Genomic DNA, 23,314 nt, shown 5'->3' with positions numbered 1-23,314 from the left:
AATAAAACATTTTGTCGTAGAATATGAAGTGATGATGATGTTTATGAACAATGAGTATTCAATCCACACATACATGTAGTTATCAAAGAGGACTTCAGCAGTTTATTGAAATACCAAAAATTACTCATAGTTAAACAATAAGCATTTAATTAAACTGACTAAAAATACCGCAAAGCATTCAGTAAAATTGGAGAATTACACTTGTAAGATTAAATGGCAGTATTCTAAAACACGGTTTTTTTCAAAATATAAAGCACAAGTGAAAAAATGTGTTATTGATGAGAAAAGATAGAAAAGTATTCACTGCAAACATATTTACAAACACAAAACAAAGTCAGTGCTAACAATTTAGAAGTCAGACAAATCCAAATGTGAAAGTTAGATAGTTAGTAATGTCTTCAAAAACAAACTCTCTATACTTTCCCAAAAGAAATAGCCTCGGCCTACACAAGCGGATCTCTGAAAATAATGCAAACAAATAAATTAGTTGTGCAAGGAAAGAAAATACAAACAAATAGCTGAAGTACTGATCCTTCCAAGTGCCATAGGGAAAGTGGCCAGAGTATTTGTATATGAAGAACAAAGAACTACTACAGTTTATCACAGAAGCAGTCCCAGTGATTATATATCCATTATTTCTAAAGACACAGAATTACCCATTCAGTGACAGAAGCAAACAGCAAAGCAAAACAAAACAAAACAACAAAAAAAAAAACTATACCTGAGCACTTGCCTATAGAAGAGAAGTGAAGCTGTGGGGCCAAATCCCGAAACAAAAAGTTTCCAAGTACACAGAATAAAAGTAGGCAGCATTTACCTCATTAAAACTATTGACATGAAACATCCATATGGTATTTTGAGGGAAATCCAGGGTATTCTTATTTTTTATTGAGGGTATTTTGAGGTTCAGTGAAATTGATTCTGGAACAGAACTCTTTCTCTAGTAGGCTAACATGATTGCCGTGCTTTTACTACACATTCTATCACTTTTTTATTTGATCTACATGCATTCAGTAGCAGGTAAACTTTAGTGACTTCCTCTTTTTCATCTTCTGTTCAACTATGTAAATCTGCTGAATTTGCCAGTCTGCAAGGCTGGTAAACTATATAGAGAAGATGTGTGAGAAAAGAACAACTGGGATATATGTTATTACATATATATTACATCAATATACTGTATTGTATTGATGTATTTACATCAATATACAGTGTATGCAGGATACCAAGATTTCTGAGGGTCACTCAGCAAGCAAGCAAGTACCACAAAGTATATACAAGTACTTCCATATGTCCCTCAGATTCCTACTTGACTTCCATACTCTTCAAAGTATGGAAGCTTCCTTACATGAAAATCTGTGCCAAGCTTCTGAAATCAAAAAATCTAGTAAGAGAGCAAGACAGCCTTGAATTTTTACGTATTCTTTCAAAAGGGAAAAAACAAAAAAAAAAAAGCAAATTTTATGTGCGATCACTTAACAGTCTATGGTGCAACCAGCAGTGCTTATCTCTGCCACTAGAAATGCCCTTAAGGTTAATATGCTGCTTCTTCAGTATAAAAAACAAAATTAAATTAAAATAAAATAAAAATTAAATTAAAATAAAATAAAAATAAAATAAAATAAAAATAATAAAATAAAATAAAATAAAATAAAATAAAATAAAATAAAATAAAATAAAATAAAATAAAATAAAATAAAATAAAATAAAATAAAATAAAATAAAATAAAATTAGACTTGCAACCACAGAAAAATATCTGAAGTTAAAAATACAGTTCAGTAAGCAAAATGAGAAAATTAAACTTACTAAATAGTCTTTGATTTGTAGGATGTACTAACATAGAATTTTTTAAATGTCAAAATTTAGCAAATTATTTTGTCAATTGGAAATTCTTCTTACATTTTTTCTAATTGGTATACAGTGAATAGAGAAGTCATCTTTCAAGCCATCTCGCTGTCCAGCTTCATATAGTTAAAGTGTGCAAATTCTAATCAGATATTCATGTAGCCAGTTTAAGTTTCTTTCTAATTCCATAATTCAAGTATCTCGAATAAAGAAAAAAGGTTGAGAAAATACATTTTTCAGGGTTTTGTTTTTGTTTGTTTGTTTGTTTGTTTGTTTTTTTAAATCACATTTCACGCTCCACGGACAATTTTTTGATCACTTCCTGGTAGATGCAGTGCACCAGAAGGATGCTAAAACATATGTATCACCAGTCCTTTTCCTCATAAATGATTGTTGGAGCTGCTGAAAAAGCATTATATGATTGATATGACCACAAGATATTGGATTAAAAACCAGAAAGGAAAGCATCTGAACAGTAGCCACCAAAAGGAAGAAAAAATAATATAAAGTTAAATTCAACAGATGAAAAGTACAACGGAGAGGCTGAATGCTTTTGTTTACAATAAGAGGCAATGTAATTGAGAAAATATGTCTCACCTGTTCCAGATGAAAAAGTACATTAGCTATATCAAGAACTCTTTCCACTGTCTTCTCTGGATCTGAGGAATCTTCATTCCTGTTTGGTAAATCTTTGTAAAGTGCCATCTGCCATCTAATGGCGGGATCCTCAAGCTGCAGGAGAAAGATTTCACGTGTAACCATGGCAAAATGTACCAAATGTAGGGATAAACAGTTTAATTAGTACAGAAACGGTTTCAAAGGACAACAGAGCATTTTATATTGCTAACCCGTACCTTTACGTGGCTAACCCATAAGGTGTCCACTATGTTGACTAGGAGAACACAGGCAAATAAAACTTAAGACTGATTTGTGCAAGGTTTGTTGAAAGCTTCCAGAGGACTGAAAGTATTACAATCATACAAAGAGTAAATGATCATGGGCCAACAAATGGCACTGGTACCAGTGATGAATATATTATCTGAGGAAAAGTAATGAATATGAGGTAGAAAGAGGCACAACTTTATACACTGACTTTAATTATTATTAAAACAAATAATAATGAAATTGTTGCTTTGTTATGTGTGATTACTTAGCTTTCAGTCATGGAAATTAGTCATGAAAATAAATCTTATCTACATCTGATTTTTTGGATTTAAGCTTTTTCAAAATATTAGAAAATCCTTATTTAACTGATTACTACCTAAAAAAATAAAGGTTAATTTATCAAAAAAAAAAAAAAAAGTATTTTCTTATTAACCTACAAATTATAAAAAACAGTATGAAGCAAAACATTTTTCTCATTTTTCTCTTTACATTTAATTTTCTCCATTTTGGTGATTTGCGATTCTCAGTTTTACTATTATCCATGTCTTCTTTTTTTTTTTTCTTTTTTCGGTTTATTTTGTCTCCCAGTGCTTCTCCTATTCAACACTGATGCAACACACATTGAAAGCACTATTTTTTGTGCCAATAGCACTAAAGACATTTGCAATGTGAAACCCATTTTACTGAGAGCTGTGACCAGTGATCTATTCCTGACTGTGCAATTTAAGTGACACTGGCCTGGATTCCCAGAGCATTTGGGAGCCTAAACCCCATGGATTTGAATAGGGCTTAAACTCAACACTTACTTTTCTAAAACATCTTTGTGAATCCAGATTTCATTTTGTGCCTAGAATGAGACAATAACGCTAATTCACCTCCATAACACATCTTAAAATACACGGTTTACTGAAGTTCCAGGAATAATTATAAACTTACACAGTCGCTCAATAATAGCTTATTATAACCTAGAAAGCCACAATTGGCAGGTTTTTCTTCCACCTTTCGGATTTTCCATTTCTTAACAACTGTCACATCCACAGTCTTTGTGTGAGTATTTGACTGGATCATCATGAATGGATAGTCCACAAAAGACTTTTTATGCACAGGCAGAGATGTCTTTTGATCAGAGGACTCCTCACATTCTATCAAAGTACAGCTTTTTTGTATAGGTAGTTTTCTAAGGGCATGAGTAGTTGACATTTCAAGGTGTGAATTAGCATGGCTGGAAGAAGATTTTGGTGACTTGAGCTTCATCCATGTCAAAATGAATGCAAGTTTCGTCATCAATTTCTTGAAATAAAAGGCTCGGTACTGAGTAACAGCATGCAGGCATGCAAGGAAAGGAAAGACAGAAACAGGGTGAAGACAAATGTAGACAAAGGTAGACAAATGCATGAAATAGACGCTGAAACATTTATAGATAAAGATTAAGAAGGATGATTCTTAAACAGTGCAGTTTTCCAAAAACAAAAAATTGAGATAAATCACATATTAGCTCTAGCACAAATGACAGAACACAGTGTCTGTGAAACAAAAGTGGTCAACAGAAAACATCATTTAAAGAAAGAATATTGCTATGGTAATATTGCCGTGCCTGGAAGAAAATCAGACTTTTGATAAAGTGATAGCTTTCCTCTGTTTTGAAAGTCACCTTACACAAACACCATCACAACTAAGTTACATTATTAGCTGGTCACATTAAATAATAATTGAAGACCATTTGTTTTACATTGCTTTTATGTATAACTCCATTGGATAAAAAAGGGTGGTATATGCACAAAATACATTGGTATTATTTTTCCTAGCAGGAAGCATGATTTTTTGACTTTACCTGACATGTACTCGATGTACAGTCACATGATACAGTGACTAAATACTAATGACATCACAGAATCATAAAGTAACCAACTGTAAGTAACTACTAAAGTTAACATTAGACATAACTATAAATTATTAAATTTTAAATTTAGCTCTAATTTGAACTCTGAAATATGTCAGTAATAAATGATTCAAGAAAAGATATATTTCATCAGGAACAAACCACTCAGATAATAAGCCACATAAAGATAATATATGTAACAATAAAATGGAGTTTTGAAGTCTAAAGAATGCTCTATTTTGTCCACAGTTGAGTGCCTACTTTTCACATACAAGTCAAAATCGGAGCTTTTCATAACTAGTGAAGCTAGGATAACATTTCACAATAGTTATTTGTCTTGGTTAGCTAAATCATTCTAATCCATATTAGAATGTCAACTTCCTCTGGAAAATCAATTTACAATGAAGAAAATCCAGAGTCACTCCTGATAAGTTTACAACTTGAAAAAATCAATAAGTACCTTGGATTAGCTAAGATTATTGACTTCTTAATTATTAAGGCACTAGTAATTTCATCAGTTTAAGAAATTTAGAAATACTTTTACTCTCACGTTATAAACAAAGGAGGCTGTATGTTGCTGAACAGCAGCCAATTTCTAATTAAATCAAAGGAAATTTCTCAAGAGGAAGCACAGGTAAAGTTATTAAGAAGTATCACTACTCCAAGGCAACAAACCAGTAACAGACAGAAACCTCTTAATAGCACTATGTACAATATAACCCTAAATGAACAAAATAGAAACTGAAGAGGAAACACTTAAAATAGGAGGACAAGTCCTACACAACAGCATGAAATGCCAGGAAGGACTTTACAACTGGGTCACTCATAAAATGGCAATATATACATACTGAAAATGTCAGAATAGAAATACCTATCTTTATCATGAAGTAAATATTGCTCAAGTTCACATATAAAATCACAATACATTTCAGGTTCAGGTGTTCATAGTGTGTGTCACTGCTTAAGTATACCCATATATGTTACCTATGAAACATACCATAGATCTTTATAAATGCTCCGTTCTTCCTAGTATGGAAGAATGCCTGTGTGGATTCTTTTGCTTTACAGTACACAATAATATTCACTATATATAGATAATTATTTCAAGCTCTTTTTTAGGATTTAACCAAATCTTTCATAGTCAGAGGTGAACTTTCCTATGTGTACTCCATTTAATTTAAAGCTATTGGACTTTGATTTGTAATATTTTATGAGGAAAAGCATTAAACATTAGCTTTGCAAAATGATGCATCTTCCTGTGAGCCTCAGAAACCCCAAGCTCCATATAATCTTGCGATAGAGAAAGCAGAAGATAGGAGAAAATCCTGGAAGAACTACCTCACATCCAAACCATTTAAACAAACAAACATATTGCCATGTACATTGCAGTGGAATCTAGACGTCTAGATGATTCTTAAATACTATTTCAGGGAAAAAAAAAAAAAAAGCCCGATATCCAACTCACTGTTTTTTTGTTTTTCCTTGTCATCAATTAATGACTACGGCAAATCCCTGATGTGAATCAAACTCTTCTGGGGGGGAAGTGTAGGGAGTAGGTAAAGGATAATGCTAGGTAAAGCAAAATCCATGGGTCTGATTGCTTTTTCCTTCAATACGTCATTTTATTCCACTTCCATATTCTGACCTCTTCTTTGCCATTATTCGAAGCATTAAAGAAAACAGTTTGGTTACACTAGGCCAGTTCAGGACTTCTCCCCTAAGGCTATTCATCTGGCACTAACTTGAATTCAACTAAAAAAAAAAAATCTATACTTCTTCCAAAATGCTTTCTTTTCTGTGGGCTGCAAAACAGGGACAAAATATAGCCAAGCAGTGATTTTCTACTTTAGAGTATACAAAAGTGGCAGGTTCCCTTTCCCTCTCACTTCAAACAGATATAAGTTAACACTGAGCATTTTTCAAATTCTACCTCAAACAATCAGAAGGTAGAGTTTAAACAGTGATAGACCACGCTCAGCTTCTTATTGATGGTGCTAATTGGCAGGGATTCAAAAGGTCACAGGATATTTTATATAATACATATATAAACACATTAAAAAAACTAATATTTAACCACTGAAATGAAAAAGTTACTTGTCAGATGTGAAAAGGGGATTATGAGTTATCCTAAGTAACTGATGCAGGCTATCATTATATGAAATGTGACAACAATGAATTCAACAGAAGAAAGGTCATGTTTAAAAACTGCACATAAATTACCTTGCCCTGGAGATGAAGATTACTGCGTATGATGTCTCGTACTTCATCCTCAGTATCTTTCTGTCAACAAATTACAAATTATATAAATTAGGTATAGAAAGTAATTAAGAAAACGTATTGTTAATATAAATGTCAAGCTTGGGTTTGGTCCAGATGATGAATAAAACTGACAATGAGGAAGTGAATAAAATTTCTGTGGTAATATATCTTCTTGTGTGAGACCAAAGCTAGCCATATCCAAACTCATAGGAACGAGTTCTGGATACCAACATTCATATTTGTTCACATTAAGTCATTACACTGAATAAAGGTTTGAATTAAAATTATTACCTTACGGATATCTAAGTATATACCCATACAAACACACACGCATACTTTGACCAAATGAAATCAATACCATTAACAGAACTATTTCTTACTTTATAACACAACAGAGAGCATAGCCTTTTCTGATTTGATATCAGCTTCTTTCAGATAACTTTTATTATTTAAAAACATCCAGTTCAGTTGACAAAAGGTCAAATAGCCTGCTAGTTTGTACAAAGCTTCACAGCTTGATGAGGAAGTATATTCCAAATTACAATCACAATGTTGCACTGTGTGTTTATTCCTAGGGAATACTTTTAAAACAGTAAGAACGGGATCCCTACAGAAATTCTTGTACTCACATGGGAAAGATCAAAAAGAATTATTTATGCTACTTGACTGTGAACATAGGAAACAAGTAGTTCTTATATGCATTTCCTAATGAAAGTTTCATAAAATATAACAAACATAATTTAGCATTAAACATTAAGAGAGAGAAATAACTGTTTTTGGTTAAGAATGTCATCTCTATCCATTTACTGATCATTTAGAAAATAAATACGACCAAATTGAAACCTTTTTTTTGCCTTGAAAATGAGAACATGTAGATTGCTATTTACCACTGCCACCCATTGTGCCTTTATTCAACAGAATTATAGTCTTGACTATGAATAATAATTCTATATATTCCCACACTGCAACATTAAAATGAAAAAGATTATAGATCAAATAGAATTAATGTGAATGTTCCACTTCTAATGCTAGCCTTAAGTTTTCATTTTCCAGGCTGAAGACTGGAAAATAACAAGGTCAGACATTCCATCTGGGAAGTAGAAAGGCAGAAGAGTGAAGTCCAGCAACACTTCTAGGATACCAGAATATCTTCTGTTTAGCCCTGCTTATCACGAAATAAAGTTCAGCATTTCCTGAAATTAGCAGATTGCACAGTATGTGTGTCGTGCTGTAAGAACAAAATGGGAAAAAAAATCAAAGAAATTCATTAGTAAAATATTTATTCCTTCTAGAAGTGCAACAAGTGCACCTACCATGCTGAATCGGTTTTTGGCCAGTGCAATTAGTTCTTGATCTCCAGGGGCACAAATATTTAGGCCAATGGGAAGTAATCTCTTCAGTGCTGCCACAATGAGAGAGGTCTGCATAGAGTACCGGTCACCTTTCCGCTTCATCTTCTTCCTCTCTTGGTCAGAAACTGCTGCCTGCAGCATAAAGCAAAGATGGAAAATAAATTAAAAATGAAATTTAAAAAATATATATCCAATATTAAATAGATAGTAGCATTGTCTCTGGCTCGACAATTTCCTTACTGCCTATACAGCTGCATCACTATAAAACAGAATTGCCTTTTTATCATTGCCAGTATTTTGCATCAATATCTTGAGAATCCACTGTGCTTCTTAAATGACTACCTTTTGCTTTTTTTTCAACAGTGCTTTTTCTTCCCATAAAGGGTTAATAAATATAACAATAAATAAATAAATAGCCATTCTTCTCTGGAGTCTTCCCATCAGCTTCCCCTTTGCAAAGAGAAAAATATAAAAATATTTACACTACCTTGGACATCTTAGATTTGGTGTCACTGATAAGGAAAGACATGTTATTGATTTCATTTTGTACCACAAAGTTCTGCTCTTCCCTTTTGAAATTCTGAAACATAGAAAATCTTAGTCAAAAGTGCTTACAGTATATGAGGAATGTATCCAAACAGATCTTACATAAAAATGTAGATGAAATGGAAATTTATAAAATCCACAAAAATAACACAAGGACAGAAAAATAGAATGGATGATCAAACAGCCTTGAATTTCAGCTTTATTTATATTAACTGTCTCAGGATTTTTTTTTTTGATTTTTTGTTTTCCTATACTATAGTTTCACGTTTCTCTGGTTATAGAATTACAGGATCATGGAATCATTAAGGCTGGAAAAGTCCTCTAAAACCATCTGGTCCAACCATCCCCTTACCACCAACATTACCGACTAAACCATGTCCCTAAGCACTACAGCCAACCTTTCCTTAAACACCCCCAAGAAAAGCAGCCATGATAAAATCTCCTCTACTTCACTATAAAAATATTGCCTTTACATATAAACCATGCATTTCATCTTTACCTTTATAAACCCCAGTATTATTTTGATACAAGTTTGAATAAAAGACTGATCTTATAAGTGTAACTTATAAGAAGTTTTTCCTTCTTTTTGCTCTAGTATTTGCAGGAATCATACTTTACTTTCACTTTTGCACCATCAGTGATGGTGTCTGATTAAGGGGTCTTACTCCAGACCCCTTGGTTTTTGCATATGAACTACAGAAAACAGACTTGAGAACCAAGCATTCTATATTTAGTAGAAGTGGAATTAAGAAGAAATCCTTAACTGGTAAAATTAATCAAATATGAAACAGTATCATCTTGGAAAAATATTTTATTTGGAGAACTACTTTAAGATGTATTTTATACTTCCTTGTTCTTAGAACATCAGCTTCCCTTACTAGCTTTCCTTCATGCAAGCCAGATACAGACCCAGGCTTAATATTTGAATTTTATACCTTTAACATTTATTAAAGAAATAAAAATCTGCACTGCAACACAAATTAAGTCACTATAAGTAGTGCTGTGCCTTTCCTTCAGAAAACTCTCATTCCACTAGTACTGTTGAGTACCTTTTCAAATGAATTTTTATTGTAATTGCCCTTGAGGCTCAAGTACACAGACTGCAATTTAGGAAAAAGCTTTTTCTTTAAATGAAACAACTAACATAGTGTTACTATGCTACAAAACACACAACTCCCACAACTAGGCAGACATTTTAAATGTTTTAAACGTCAAACATGAAAGTCATTAATCACAGAAGTGCAGAATCACAGGGGTTGGAAGAGACCTCTGGTGATCATCGAGTCCAACCCCCCTGCCAAAAGCAGGTTCCCTACAGTTGGTTGAGTTAATGCCTTCTCATCTGCAGTTTCACCTCTGTCAGGAAATATGTTTTCCCAAACACAGTCACTTAATAATTGTCCTGATTAAGAAAACTACCTTAAAATATATTTATCAAGGAATTACTTACATGGGACTTTGACCAGTAAATGAAGACTTCAGCCACCATGCGAAACAATTCCTCAGCTTCACTGTTGGGCTCTTTCAGCCATTTTGCCCTAAAATTCAGTAAAAGGGCAGAAATGCTGATTTCAAAAGTAGTTTTCAACATTTTACATGGATGAAAGCCAACAAAACCAACCACGCTTGTTTTTAATCCTTTCTAGTGGCAGTCACTTTTTGATGTCCTATTTCTAAACCCTTAAAATTACATTAATTGTTTTAATCACATTACCCTTTTACATTAATACTAGTTGTAATCCAATATATTTGGATTGGGCCTTTACTTTTTTTTTTCTGTTTGTTTTTCTTCTCCTCTTCTGAAAAAGGCTCCAGCTTCTCCTAAATTGCAAAGCATCAGTTTGATCAACTTTAAGATTGTCAGGTTGAGTAAAGGCTAATTCAGTGCTAGACGTACCAAGGGATAAGATATAGTATCGACAGGATGATTTTAAGATTTATTCACCTGTTCCTCTCCACATACCTGTTATAGTCCACAAATCTAATCAACAAAGGGTAGAAGGCATAGAGGTCCCGTGCCAAAGTGGTGAACTCATCTAGGATGAGCAGTTCAGCCTCCGACATGTCACCTCTGCCTTCTGCTCTTAGATGTTCTTCATCCGATACAACCACTGCTGCTTTTTTCTTTAGCTTATCCATCAGTGGCAGGAAGTGTGTCTTTAAGAGCTGTGGTTTCGCTTTGCTTATGATGGGCTGGGAAAACACTATTTAAGGCAATCAATATTATAATGTACACCTGGCCACAAAATACAAACAAAAAATTTTATCCTTATCCTCCAGCTTGTGTCTTATTTCTAGACTACAGAGTAAAATCCTGCCCCCATTGAAATCAGCATAAGTTTTGCCAAGAATTAAATGCGGTCAGGATTTCATAGTCAATTCACTTTGTAACTATGACGGCAGAAATCACAATTTAACAGATTAAGCTTGCAAGATCATAAACCTTGCCTCTTCACAGGCATTCTGGCAACATACTGGTATTTGCCTGCATAATTTATTGAGCAATGTGGAAGTTTTGTAATAGTATGTATGGGTGGATACATACATAGCTAAATTAGTGCTCACACAAGTTTTATGAGTCACTTTTTCCTCTTCTGCATGTTGTTTATCAACTTGACTGAAGTAGGACTGGCAAACAATCTCTAGATATTTGTGAACCTACACATATAACCTGTCTGTGTTTGTTACACACTTTAGTACAATGGAAGGCTTGTGCAGACAGAAATTAAACTGATTCAACCATCCACCAACCAGCCATTTGAGCCATCTGAAATTTGTTAGCCCAAGCTTTTTGCAAATCTACTCATAAAAATGAATATGTGAATTAGAACTTCATCTGGGCCATTACAGCAAAACCATTTGTAACATATCCATAGATTACAAAGAATTTTAGGTAATTACAATTTATCCATAGAACACTTTTCATTAACAGCCCTCAGTAGACTACAAATCCAGACTGCTATCGTAAAATAACTACTACAATAAGCATTGAAAAGTCATAAAAAAGCCTAAATGAAAGACTGAAATCACATTATTGTGATTTCACACATATACAAAATATGTATGTGCATATTCTGGAGGAAAAAGAAATAGTTTAATGTACTTCTTAAATTATTTATTAAGAGATTAAAACACACCACTTATACTACTTTTCCTTTATGCTCAGCAGTTGTAGTTCATCAAATTTGTATTTAAAAACAAGAGTGATATTCTGCTCGACCTTTAACAGGAAAAAAGCAGAGTAATTCAGAGTGTATAAATGGATATATATTCTCAATATATTTACATGTTTATTCATCTATTTGCTTTTACATCTTACCTGCTAACCTCTTCATCCAGGCTCCTTCATCAATACCAAGGTTGTTATAGATGATTTTCAGTATGTTACCCAACAGAGTGTTCATGTGCTCTGATGTCAAGGCTGTACAACACATTTCAGCCTTGTCAGGATTGTTTTCTGGCCCATGCTCCCACCAGTGTGACATGTAGCTACATAGCATAGGCAGGATCACTTCCATTATATGTGGCATTTGTGTGTAACGAATGCCAGACTCTGCCAATTCCACAATTTCTTCCATTAGCTTCACCAAGGAAGGAATATTTGGGCAAACCTCTTCTACGCTAGTAGGCAAATTGAGAACTATTAAGAAAAAAAAAGTCCAAAAATCAATAAACAAAGTCATATATGGAAAATAATTATCTCCAGTTGCTATGCTGTCCCCTCTTTTTTTCTTTTTTTTTTCTTTTTTTTTGTTATTTACATTTATACACTTCTAATCAAAGGGGTAAACAAACAAACAACAACAGCAAAAAAAAAAAAAAAACCAACAAAAAAAACATGTTTTCGCACCATTTAGTAAAAACTGGCTACAAACAAGCTTCAATAATAAAGCTTTCTATAATGGAAATAATTCCTTTGTGCAAGGTTCAACTATTAAAGAGTATTTCAGAATTTCTTCCAACATGAGCTTTGCAGTTGAGAAAATATTAATACAATGAAACATATCTCCACATGATTCTACATGATACCAAAGCAGTATTTTGAGAACAGTATCTCAAAATTAAAACATTGGTATCTTTAAAAATGTAAAATAATCAGTTTTACCAGACCTTGCCCATTCATTTAGGAAAGAATTGTAATTAAGAGATTAAAAGAAAATTCTTGCACTATAATCTGCATGCAAAAATACACATTTACTAGGCAAGCAACATTTCTAGAGAAATCTGTTTTTTCATAAACATCATATGAGGTTCTAGAAATACCTGCTCTCTCTCTTGCATTCTTGGTATTGTAAATTGAGTAGATATTATGTTTGTTCAAATGAGTTTCCAAAAAAGCCACTGGAAAGGCACCTGAGAAGGCAGCCAAGCATTCTCCTAGTGCTGATCGTTGCCTGTGAATTAATAAACATCATTAAATACACAAATCTTTGATGAATACACTCTGGGGTAGTTGTAAATCAGCCTTTATTTTACTCTAAGATGTGCTCATCTCAAGCTAGTACTTTATTAGGATCATCAACACAAGAATAAGTAGTAGAAAATGAAGTGCCACAAACTCTAATAATATATGAATTAAATGTTATGACATAAAATGTCAAAGACAGCCTACTTAGTTGGAAGCATATGAGGAACATTCATGGAAAACACAAAGTCATCATAATAATGGCTTCTGTTGCATTCCTTTCCTCTCAGCTTTACTGACGTTACAGTTTCTGCTATTGTTACTGAATAGACTGATGTATCAAGAGACCAAATATGACTATTATATTTGAATTACAAAAATTTCCTTTTTCTGAGACATAGTAATAAGCAGACGTTAGCCTGGAAAGAAAGCCAAGTCCTTCACAAAATGTTAAATTGCTAATACTGATTAATAACAATTTTTGCACAAAAATACTGCTCTCATCTCTTCGAACACATGCATCTCTTCAAACATATGACAGCATTTATTTGAGGCCCAAAATTTTTAAATGTGTCAAAATTTTAAAAAGCCCATTTCTATGAAGAAGCAGGTGATCACCTGTCACTTCACTTAGGTCCTTCATGTGACATTTAAAACTGTTAGTTTAGATTTCCAATCCAGCGGCCAGAGCAAATTTTAGGAATGTGACAAATGTTTAGCTAAGCAAGTTGAGCCATGCAGATGACAGAACTCCACGAACAAAGCAAACTGTCAAGTTAAAAAAGGCCTCCAAACTCACAGATCAAAAGATTCATCTTTGGTCTTAAGGTTTATCTCATTTTAGGAACTTATTTTCTTTCTTGATCTAGTTTGTTAACTTCATTTTATTAAATCTAACTTCTTTCTCAGTATTATTTTTCCCACTTGCTCCTCCTTCCTTTTTTTTTTTTCTTTTCATTAGGTCATAATCTTTATTAGGTCATAATCTTTTCAATAGGTCATAATCCAGGTATATATCCATTACATACACATAAAAAAAGCATGCTATGTTGCTTTCCACTTGCAATGTTTGTAGGTAACCATACACAATAATTATCGATTATTATATATACCTTCTATGGGACTACCCACGGGGGCTGGAACTAGATATCTTTAAGGTCCCTTCCAACTCAAGACATTCTATGATTCTATGAACATATTAGAAATAATTACAACCGTAGCCTAACTGAATAGCATATCTTTACAGTTCTCCAGCTGGATCTTAAATAAAGTCGTATCTATTGTCAGACTATTTTATCTGTAATTGTTGTTGAATTAATATATTTTGACAAGTGTATAATATAGCATTTTAAGTATAATACAATAAATGCCTCTGGATTCTGCTTAACACCTAAGCACCTTTTTTCTTTCAAGATACACTTCCAACAACCACCTCTTCCTATATTGCTTTCTGGACTGCATATTCATTAAAGTGAGTATAACTGCAAATAATAAATATAGAGGAACATTTCTTCTTCTTACCGTTCTACATAAATACTCTTGCTGGTTCCCAGAGCATACAAACTGGCCAATATTCTGTAACAGGAGACCTGAACATCTTCCACTAAAGAAAAGAAAATGATAGATATGAAGAAAATAACCTCATTACACTTCTTCTGACAATAACTACATAAATGACATCTATCAAAGACAATCAATAGCAACGTCTCTCTAATACAAAAATAATATTCTGACCCTTCAATGCCATACTTTTAATCAAAACTTCTACTTCGTTCAATACTAAGTTATCAGCTAAGATTACAGTTGTACTTTATCGTATTTAACTAGTGCACTCACTTTCTGAAATTAATTGCATACCAACTCTTCAATGATACTGTCTAATGGCATAACCTAAGAATTTATTCATTTAATATCTATGTAAAATGTGTCAATGCAACATAGTCTGGCTCTTTACTGCAATGTGATTTTAGTTCTGTTCATCTCCTAGTTCAGTATTTAACAGTAATCTCAGGCACACAACCCACGTTTTTGATCACACCATGGAGTACCCTGTAAACATAGTACTACTCTCAGGTACAAGCACTAGGTCAAGATGCCTGCCATCACAGTAGTACAAATAAGATAATCTTACAAGTAGGCGATTCCAATTGGTAACTTTCTCAGTTTATGAATTCTAAAATTGAGAGTTTGACAACAACATGAGATATGTAGAATAGCTGATTAAGAATATCACATAAGGCTAATTATTCAGTTTCAAAACAGAATATTAGAGAATGAAAAATCACTGAATAAGTGATTTATAATGAAGCAGTGATATATTTAACACCACAGATGACTTCTTTCTGGATACTATCAAAGACTCTTGAATTTTACAGAAATAATTTAATGAGGAAAGTGCATGTTTACGTCTCAACACATTTAAGTCCATCAATATAAAAGCAAATTATTGCAAACAGTTCTCTAATAATTAAATAATTATTTTGGGGGATTCTAAAAAAAAAAAAAAAAAAAAAAGTCTATTCTTCCAGATCCTTCTTTAGGTATTGCTATAGCTAGTTAGCTGTACAGAAGCAGAATAATTTAATACATCCTTTAATACTTTAATACATCCTTTAATAATTTAATAATCCTTTAATACAGACTGGACAACAGAATTCTTGTTGAGTTCCTAAACCACATACGATTAAAATTTTGTGTTGGAGAGTACAAAAGTTTTTCCTGAAAAGATTGGGCTTGGAAAAATAAATTACACAATCTGCTACAATCAGAATCTCTACAGAAATGAAGTCTCACATATATCTTAATATCTTATATCCCTTCTTCAGTACCTATTCTTTCAGTTCTTCAGAAACTCCTTACACTTTTCCTTGGGATCTAAGATGCAGCCACCCACATTCCCTGCTAACTGAAACCGAGTCAAGGGGCAGGTATCACAGTATACCCTACAGGGGTACAACCTCAGGTATAGGCAGGGCAAAGACAAATTAACTTAAATGAACTTTTCATACAGGAACAAAACCACAGTGAATCTACGCCACAGAAACCAAAACTGAGAAGACACAGCTGCTTTAGTATTTACAGAAAGTTCACTAAAACCTGCACACTAGAGAAATTATTAATGCTTACTCTTACTATATGACATTATGGATAGTAGCATGACATGTCTAAATAATACATACATATCAAATCTTCCCCAAACTGGTGCTGTCCAATATGCTCAAATAATGAAGATAGCACTGGCAGGAGAGCCACTGTGGTATAATTAATGATTTGTGTAACTCCCTTGGGCTGGTTTCTGCTGTGTGTAAACTGGCCTTGTTTCAGATTTTCCATTGTTTTCTCCAGATCCTCGGCAGCATTGTCCAAAAAAGCTCTCAGTGCCATCTTAACAGACTCCAGACCAGTTTTCATCACAGTCCTGTATATACCATGCAATGAGAATGAAAGAGAATACTCTATTAAACAAGCCTGGAATAAAGTCTAGTTTTGGCTTATATGAAGTATATAACAAAGATCTGAAGAAAATTCTTTCATCTTTGGGGATTATAAAATCTACTCACAGCAGAACAACCTAATGAAAAAAAAAAATGCTTTATAAGAAAATAAGGATATTGTATTTGGTACAATCATTTGGTATTATCATTGACAAAATACAGATCATATTAAAGACAGGGATTAATTTGCCTTCAGAGGAAAAATAAAATGAAATAAATAAATAATGAGGAAGAATGAGAAGTCCTGCAATTCATCATTCTTGAAAAAGAGGAGCCAAATTGGGTTTTGGTTGGTTGGGGGATTTTTCTCTTTTTTTCTCTTTTTTTTTTTTTTTTAAAGTCTTCTATAGACTTCACTGTGGCTTAAGTAGCTAACTCAACTTAGAAGTAGTACTGAATTCAACATAAAAGGTGTGAGTTTTTTTCCTCAAATTGGAAACAGAATTAACTTTGCAACAAAGACACTCTGAGACAGGTTCACTGCACCCTATATGCACTTAACTCCTGATTTATTTATTTTTTTATTAGACAGCATAAGCAAAAGAACAAAATATTTCTAATGCTATTGTGGTCTTGAGACTGTCATGTGATGAAAAGCAGATGAGAGTGAAGCCAGCAGTTCCTTGACACCACCACTCTGAACCAAAACTGAAAGCATAAGACAAAAATACTGTTTTTTTTTCCAAAAAAAAAAAAAAAAAAAAAAAAAAAAACCTTATTTTGTAGCAGAAATTCTTTTCAGCACTATCTTTCTCAAGAACATCTTCCTTAAGTTTTGAAATATTGTAGCCTTACACAGGTTTTCCAAATCTGACTGGATACTGTTCTTTAATAAGTGATTTTCTTTGATCTTCAGAAAATATATTCAGTGTTACCTCGCATCCAAGGTCTGGCCCAGTATGTGAAGACAGTTGACTATTGATGTTGCATCATTTCCTAAATAGGAAGGAAAATTACCAACCAATTAAACTGAGCATTCTTTAAAGCATACCTACACTCTGCCAACCATCTCTGGTTTTAATGAAAGAGTAAATGACATTGCAGAAGAGTAATTCAACTTCTGTGTAATTTTGACAGTCATGTTAAAAAACATGCAGTTTGTTGTCTTAGCCTTGTTTGCACAAATGCACTGACAAGAGGCGGTAAAGCATCTCTCATCAAATAGCTGAGGCAATCAAGAAGGAAGCACTTAAATGTGGGGTTAATTAGAGCTACAGTGTATTGTCTGCTTTTTATTTTAAGTTTTATAAACTTTGTTTTCATTCATTCATGTTTATTTGAACATTTATTTCCCCCCTCTCAGTAAAATGAAAACTGTTTAATTTTCACAAGCTGCTCTTACATACAGTGTCATAAAGAAGTTTAGCTCCCTGATGTTACCAATAGTTTACAAGTACTCATACCAGGATCAAGTGTGGCACTTATGACATAATACCCATCTCCCATTGCAATGACTTTTTTTTCCACACTTAACGTATGTAAAAAGAGAACTTACACACACATCTTGTATGTACATGCACAGCATATGATGTTGCCATATATAAGTCACCTCTAAGTTCACTTTTTAAATCCAGGGCAAATTTAGGGCAAATACATTTCATCCACAGCTTATTTAATTGATTTTTAAAAAACATAAATTGCTGCAAAAATGAAAATAATTTTTCTTACTTCTTTATACTTCCAAAGTTTCTCAATCAAAAATAAATAAATAAAACAGACAATGCTTAAGACAGACTACTGAAAATACCATAGTCTGCATACAGGGTACTATGCTTTATTAATTGTAGATATTTCACTTGAAAATATCAGCAAACATAAAACTTAAAGTAGTGTGTTTCATTGAAATACAGATTTGAAAAGATAAATTGCAATAATGGAGTGGGAAGTTTATTGCAGCACTTTAAATGCTATTCTGTTACCAAAACTGGGGGGTGGGGGTACTGTTGCATTGCAAACACAGTAGATCAAACAAACCTGAACCACAGTTTCTGTGGCTGCCCCTGGCCATGCGGCCTCACCCTCTTTGCATTGGCACTTTTGTGGTAATGCAACGTAATGACCAGATGATGAAGCTGACATGGCCAAAATGAACCATACCAAAAAAAAACAAAAAACAAAAAACAAAAAACAAAAAACAAAAACAAAAAAAAAAACTCCACACCTGCTCCTCACCTCCAAAGTTTTCCGTCAGCTCCTTTTTCTGTCAACCCCTATTTTTTCTCCATACTATTTTACTGTCTGGTGACATGAATGCCAGTGTTGGTGAAGAAGAGGGTGAAGAATCATGCTAATGAAAGCAGGGATGGAGTGAAACAATCAAGGCAACCCTGCCTTAGACTGTGGATTGAATTGTCACACAGTGAGTGTATGTGCAGATGCATATATGCTGAAAGCCGCTGTGTACTAAAGAGATGCTCACTCCATTTCCCTGAAAAGTAACCCTGGTGATCTATTTATACCATGTAGATATACGAGCCATATGTTTATGAGGAATCAGGTACTTTCTAAGGTGCAACCAGATGGAAGAGTAAGAATCTAATCCAGTTATTCTGAAAATGAGACAAGATTTAGGCATATCCCCATAGTAGATGCTGCAGTGTTTGTTTTTCCACTGATAATAAAATTTTCATAAATTCTGCTGAGATGTGAAAAATATGTTCTGAAGCAACATTAAAGTACAATGCAAGGTAAGCAATGTCTAAAAGGGCCAACTTCAGTGTCTCACCCCAAAAACAGATTTACATGACTACCTCAATTCAAGGAAGATCAGTAATAGTTATGAATCTGCACCTTATGTTTTTGTATTATTCAGCTTTAAGGTACGATAGCTTTAATGACTGCCCCATGTATTTAAAGTACTATACTTTTCATTTGGAATCATCTAGCTTAAATTTACTGGAAGTTTCTTTGATGACAGAAAACAACTTGCAATTGTGTAGTGATTTTTCAGGATAAATCATTTTGAGAGGTGGGTGTGCATAACTGAATTTTGCCAATTTTGACAGTACAGTGTTTCATGTATTCTGGAAGCTAGCATTGTATATGCAATTTAAAGATACACTTGCCACTTTTCATTTAATGAAAGGAAAAATGAGGCCAACCAGTTAATCCACTTTAAAAGAAACAGAAAAACATTTTTCTTAGTTCTAAATATACACTGAGTTTGGTGATCTGGAAAAACCTTGCTGTTCAACTGATATATCAGAGGAGAATTCGGAGAGCATAATAAATACAGCACACTTCATTCAAGTTTTGCCAGGTATATCACTATAACACTAAAAATGACTTTCAAAAATATCATGAAACTTCTTTCCTGTAATGTCTCCTCTTGTTTATAAATTCAGACAGAATTTCTTATAAAAATCTTTAAAAATGCTATTTGCTCTGAAATAGAGGTTTACGTTCAGTGGAAATTCTGTGTCTTGCTTTTGTTTGATGCCATGCATTTAGTTGTTTTCGCTATGATTCTAAAATATACAAAGAAGGGAAAAAAAAAAAAAAAAAAAAAAAAAAAAAAGGTGTTCTGAATAATTTACTTTAAAATGCCACCAATACGATCTGTAAAAACTTTTAAATTGAACATTTCAAGACTCAGTTCGCTTCCAACCTGAGTACAGGAGTAAATTTCAGAAGTCCATGTTGTTTTTTTAAACTTGAGTCACAAAACCTGAAATTAGGGGGTTTCTAGTAAAACTGGTTTTATTACTATTGCCAATATTTCCGTGGATATACATATTTTAATTAAATAAAAATATCATTTTTATTAAAAATGTTAGTGATTTTCAGATGCCTGAAAGCTATACATAAGACACTGTGATTATAGAAATGAATATGTAGTATATAAAATTCCATTCCATCATGAAAAGAGAGCAGATAAGTACAATTCAACAGGATAAAAAGTTAAATAAGCTGTTCTTTAACGTAACTCTTCATACAACTAAATGTTAAAATAAAACAATGGAGACTGGACATATGCAAATGTTAAAACACAGAAGTTCAAGAGGTTTTAAGGTTAAACATACCCCAAGAGCTAACAGAAGTATTAGGTTGATGGGTGGAGCACTGTTCAGCATGTTTTACAAATGCAGTTGATGCCATGAACAGTACAACTGTATTTAGTTATCTGAAGTCCTCTTCTGATTAGTTTCTCTAAGTTCCCAAAATGAGTGAGCAAAAGCAGGCCACTCTTACTATTAGTCTTATTCAGCTAATTTTTGTTTCAGGTTAGGAGGCACTGCATTACTTATATGGAGATTTTGATAGATAGATATATATATTTTTATTTCTTGCATACATGGAAAGAATGTCTTACCAGAGATTTAACAGCATAAAAAGTGAATCAAGCTAATCAGGCTCTCTAAAATTATTCACTAAGAACTTTAAAATCCAGCCAACTAATAATAATGACCATAAATCAATCTTATTGATGCAGAAATACAGCTCTCAAACAAACAGTAGATTATTGGGGTCAAAATCTACTTTCAAAATGTAAAGAAATAATAATTTCATGCTGAATAACAGACAATCTTAGATATCAGGTGCAATTAACTGCTTAAATTCACTCTAGAAGACTTTTATGTTTAATTTCCCGTTTTATCAAGACTTACATACAGCTTACACTACAGGACTTTTACTAATGACTTTCACACATGCAGCTGTATCCTCAGAAGTACCATTCAAATTCACAATAAATATAAAACACCTATCTGGAATGTCAATAAAATAGCAAACTCCACACCATCCCAAAAGACTATTATGAAGCAACTCTTGCTCATTTAAGGAACCTCCGAAATACACAAATAATTAGGCTTCCGCTGTGTTCATAAAGGTTGTCCTCATGAGCATCTTCACCTCTTCTGCATGGGCCTTTGTATTGCTACAAGAAGTACAATTCTTTTGATAGGGTTTTCTAACATGAAATAATTAGCAGACAAGGTAAAGCAAGCTGTAAGGTGACTGACTTGAGTTAGTATGTTCACAGTAACAACCATGCTTTGGAGACCTTGACTCGTAGAAAAAATACAGTATACTTCCCTGTTGGCTTAAAGATTTTGTATTCTCTTAGTTACTGCACACTAGGAAACTTGAGTTAAAAACTAAACCATAGATGTGGTGAATACTCATCTGAATCCAAGTGATCTAACTTGTACTACTTGAACCCAACCTAAGAACAGAAACTAAGTAAGCTGTGAGAGGTGGAACAGAAAACATCCCTTCTTTAGTACTCTAGAAGTTACATTGACTCAGATTTTGAACTTGAAATGTTACACATTTTAGAGAAGAAAAAAAAAAAGAGAGAAAAAAAAAAAAAAAAACAGATTCAAAGAGCAACAACTGCAAGTATTACAAAAAAAAAAAAAAAAAAAAAAAAAAGTATATGTGAACTACTTCATTCCTTGAAGAAATAACCTTGCTTGACACAAAAACCCACTCAGATCATCCCAAAACACAGTTAAAAGCAACAAATAACTTCCACTCTTTCTTCTCAGTTTAATTGTTTTCATGTTTCTGAACACTACAATGTTGCAGCAAATGAATTCCTTTTCTTCAAATTGAATGAAATATGTTGGAGTTGAGTTAGATGCATGTTCTCTTAATCAAATTCTAATCAGCTAATTACCAAATTAGATATGTTCATCGATGCTGGAGTTTGCAATACATCCATCATAGAAGCTATACATGTGTAGGATGTGCTATTTCCTATCATCATGGCTTAAGAAAAAATTTCAGACTAATGACTGTGCCACGCATTACATAGAGTGTTTAAACTTGACACAGATTTCAAATTGACTTAATTTATGTGATTTTCACGTGGTATAAGACAAATACCCAAACCCTGCTAGATTCACATAATAACAGAAAGTTTGTAGACATGCGTATGTGGAGTCAAGCATATCTGGGAATACTTAAGAATTCCACAGAACATTAATAAGCATTTCAGCCTACTGCATATTTTCCTAAATGATTTTCCAATACAATGTGTAGTTATGATACTCCATTTTTCCCAAATGAATTATAAAAAATAAAAAGATGTGTTTATAAATAACTCAGTGGCATTTTTTGGTAGAATCATGAAATCCAGATGTTGGTTAAGACACACAAAAAACAAAACAACATCCCCCACCACCACCTGATTACTACAAAAGCTTTTTATTTCAACTAACAAATTATGTGATCTACCAGCCTAAACAATTAGTGGTCTGTGAAGACCATGCATTTCAGCCATGCAGCATGCAACAAAGCAGCACATAACACAATGCAAAAATGGCAAAGAAAACCAAGTGATGGCCATGCTAATATTTGTCAAGGGTCTTCTTACCAAACAGTGAAATCCTATGCCTGACAAGAACTCCAAGTTTGCAGAACAGGCTGAAGACAAAAGAAAAATAAAAGAGAAGAGAAGGAAAAAGAAAAAAAAGGGGGGGGAGGGGAGGGAGAAAAAAATAACAGCTGATATATGAGCAGGAAAAGCAACATGATGTCACGCAGAAAGAATCAATTATCTGAGCAGAATGTGGGACAGAGTACTAAAGAAAGAGTTTTTAAGTGCATATCCTTAACAAACATGGTTAAATAAGCACATATTATAATTAAAGAAACAAACAAGAAAAAATAAAAATAAAAGCAAAGCTAATTAATATAAAAGCGTCC

General features: G+C 33.3%; 1 protein-coding gene across 13 annotated transcripts in view; it reads right to left on the bottom strand.

The window, feature by feature from the left end:
• RYR2 (ryanodine receptor 2) overlaps positions 1-23,314 on the bottom strand; it is a 428,706-nt gene that overhangs the window by 63,102 nt on the left and 342,290 nt on the right. For 10 of the 13 annotated variants that reach the window (XM_084513246.1, XM_084513253.1, XM_084513251.1 and 7 more), the window contains 13 exons: positions 22,983-23,032; positions 17,539-17,599; positions 16,349-16,587; positions 14,691-14,772; positions 13,028-13,158; positions 12,084-12,404; positions 10,728-10,968; positions 10,215-10,302; positions 8,706-8,798; positions 8,180-8,350; positions 6,828-6,887; positions 2,441-2,575; positions 425-459 (listed from right to left, as the gene is read on the bottom strand). In XM_084513246.1, coding sequence (XP_084369372.1) covers positions 425-459; positions 2,441-2,575; positions 6,828-6,887; positions 8,180-8,350; positions 8,706-8,798; positions 10,215-10,302; positions 10,728-10,968; positions 12,084-12,404; positions 13,028-13,158; positions 14,691-14,772; positions 16,349-16,587; positions 17,539-17,599; positions 22,983-23,032 — 1,707 coding nt within the window. The remainder of the gene's footprint in view (positions 1-424; positions 460-2,440; positions 2,576-6,827; positions 6,888-8,179; positions 8,351-8,705; positions 8,799-10,214; positions 10,303-10,727; positions 10,969-12,083; positions 12,405-13,027; positions 13,159-14,690; positions 14,773-16,348; positions 16,588-17,538; positions 17,600-22,982; positions 23,033-23,314) is intronic. The other 3 variants (XM_084513254.1, XM_084513247.1, XM_084513250.1) reach the window with 1 other exon arrangement.

Source organism: Aythya ferina (assembly GCF_964211825.1).
Source record: "Aythya ferina genome assembly, chromosome: 3".
Classification (NCBI taxonomy): domain Eukaryota; kingdom Metazoa; phylum Chordata; class Aves; order Anseriformes; family Anatidae; genus Aythya; species Aythya ferina.
The sequence above is the reverse complement of the archived record's forward strand: the minus strand, read 5'-3'. Positions and strand labels throughout refer to the sequence as shown.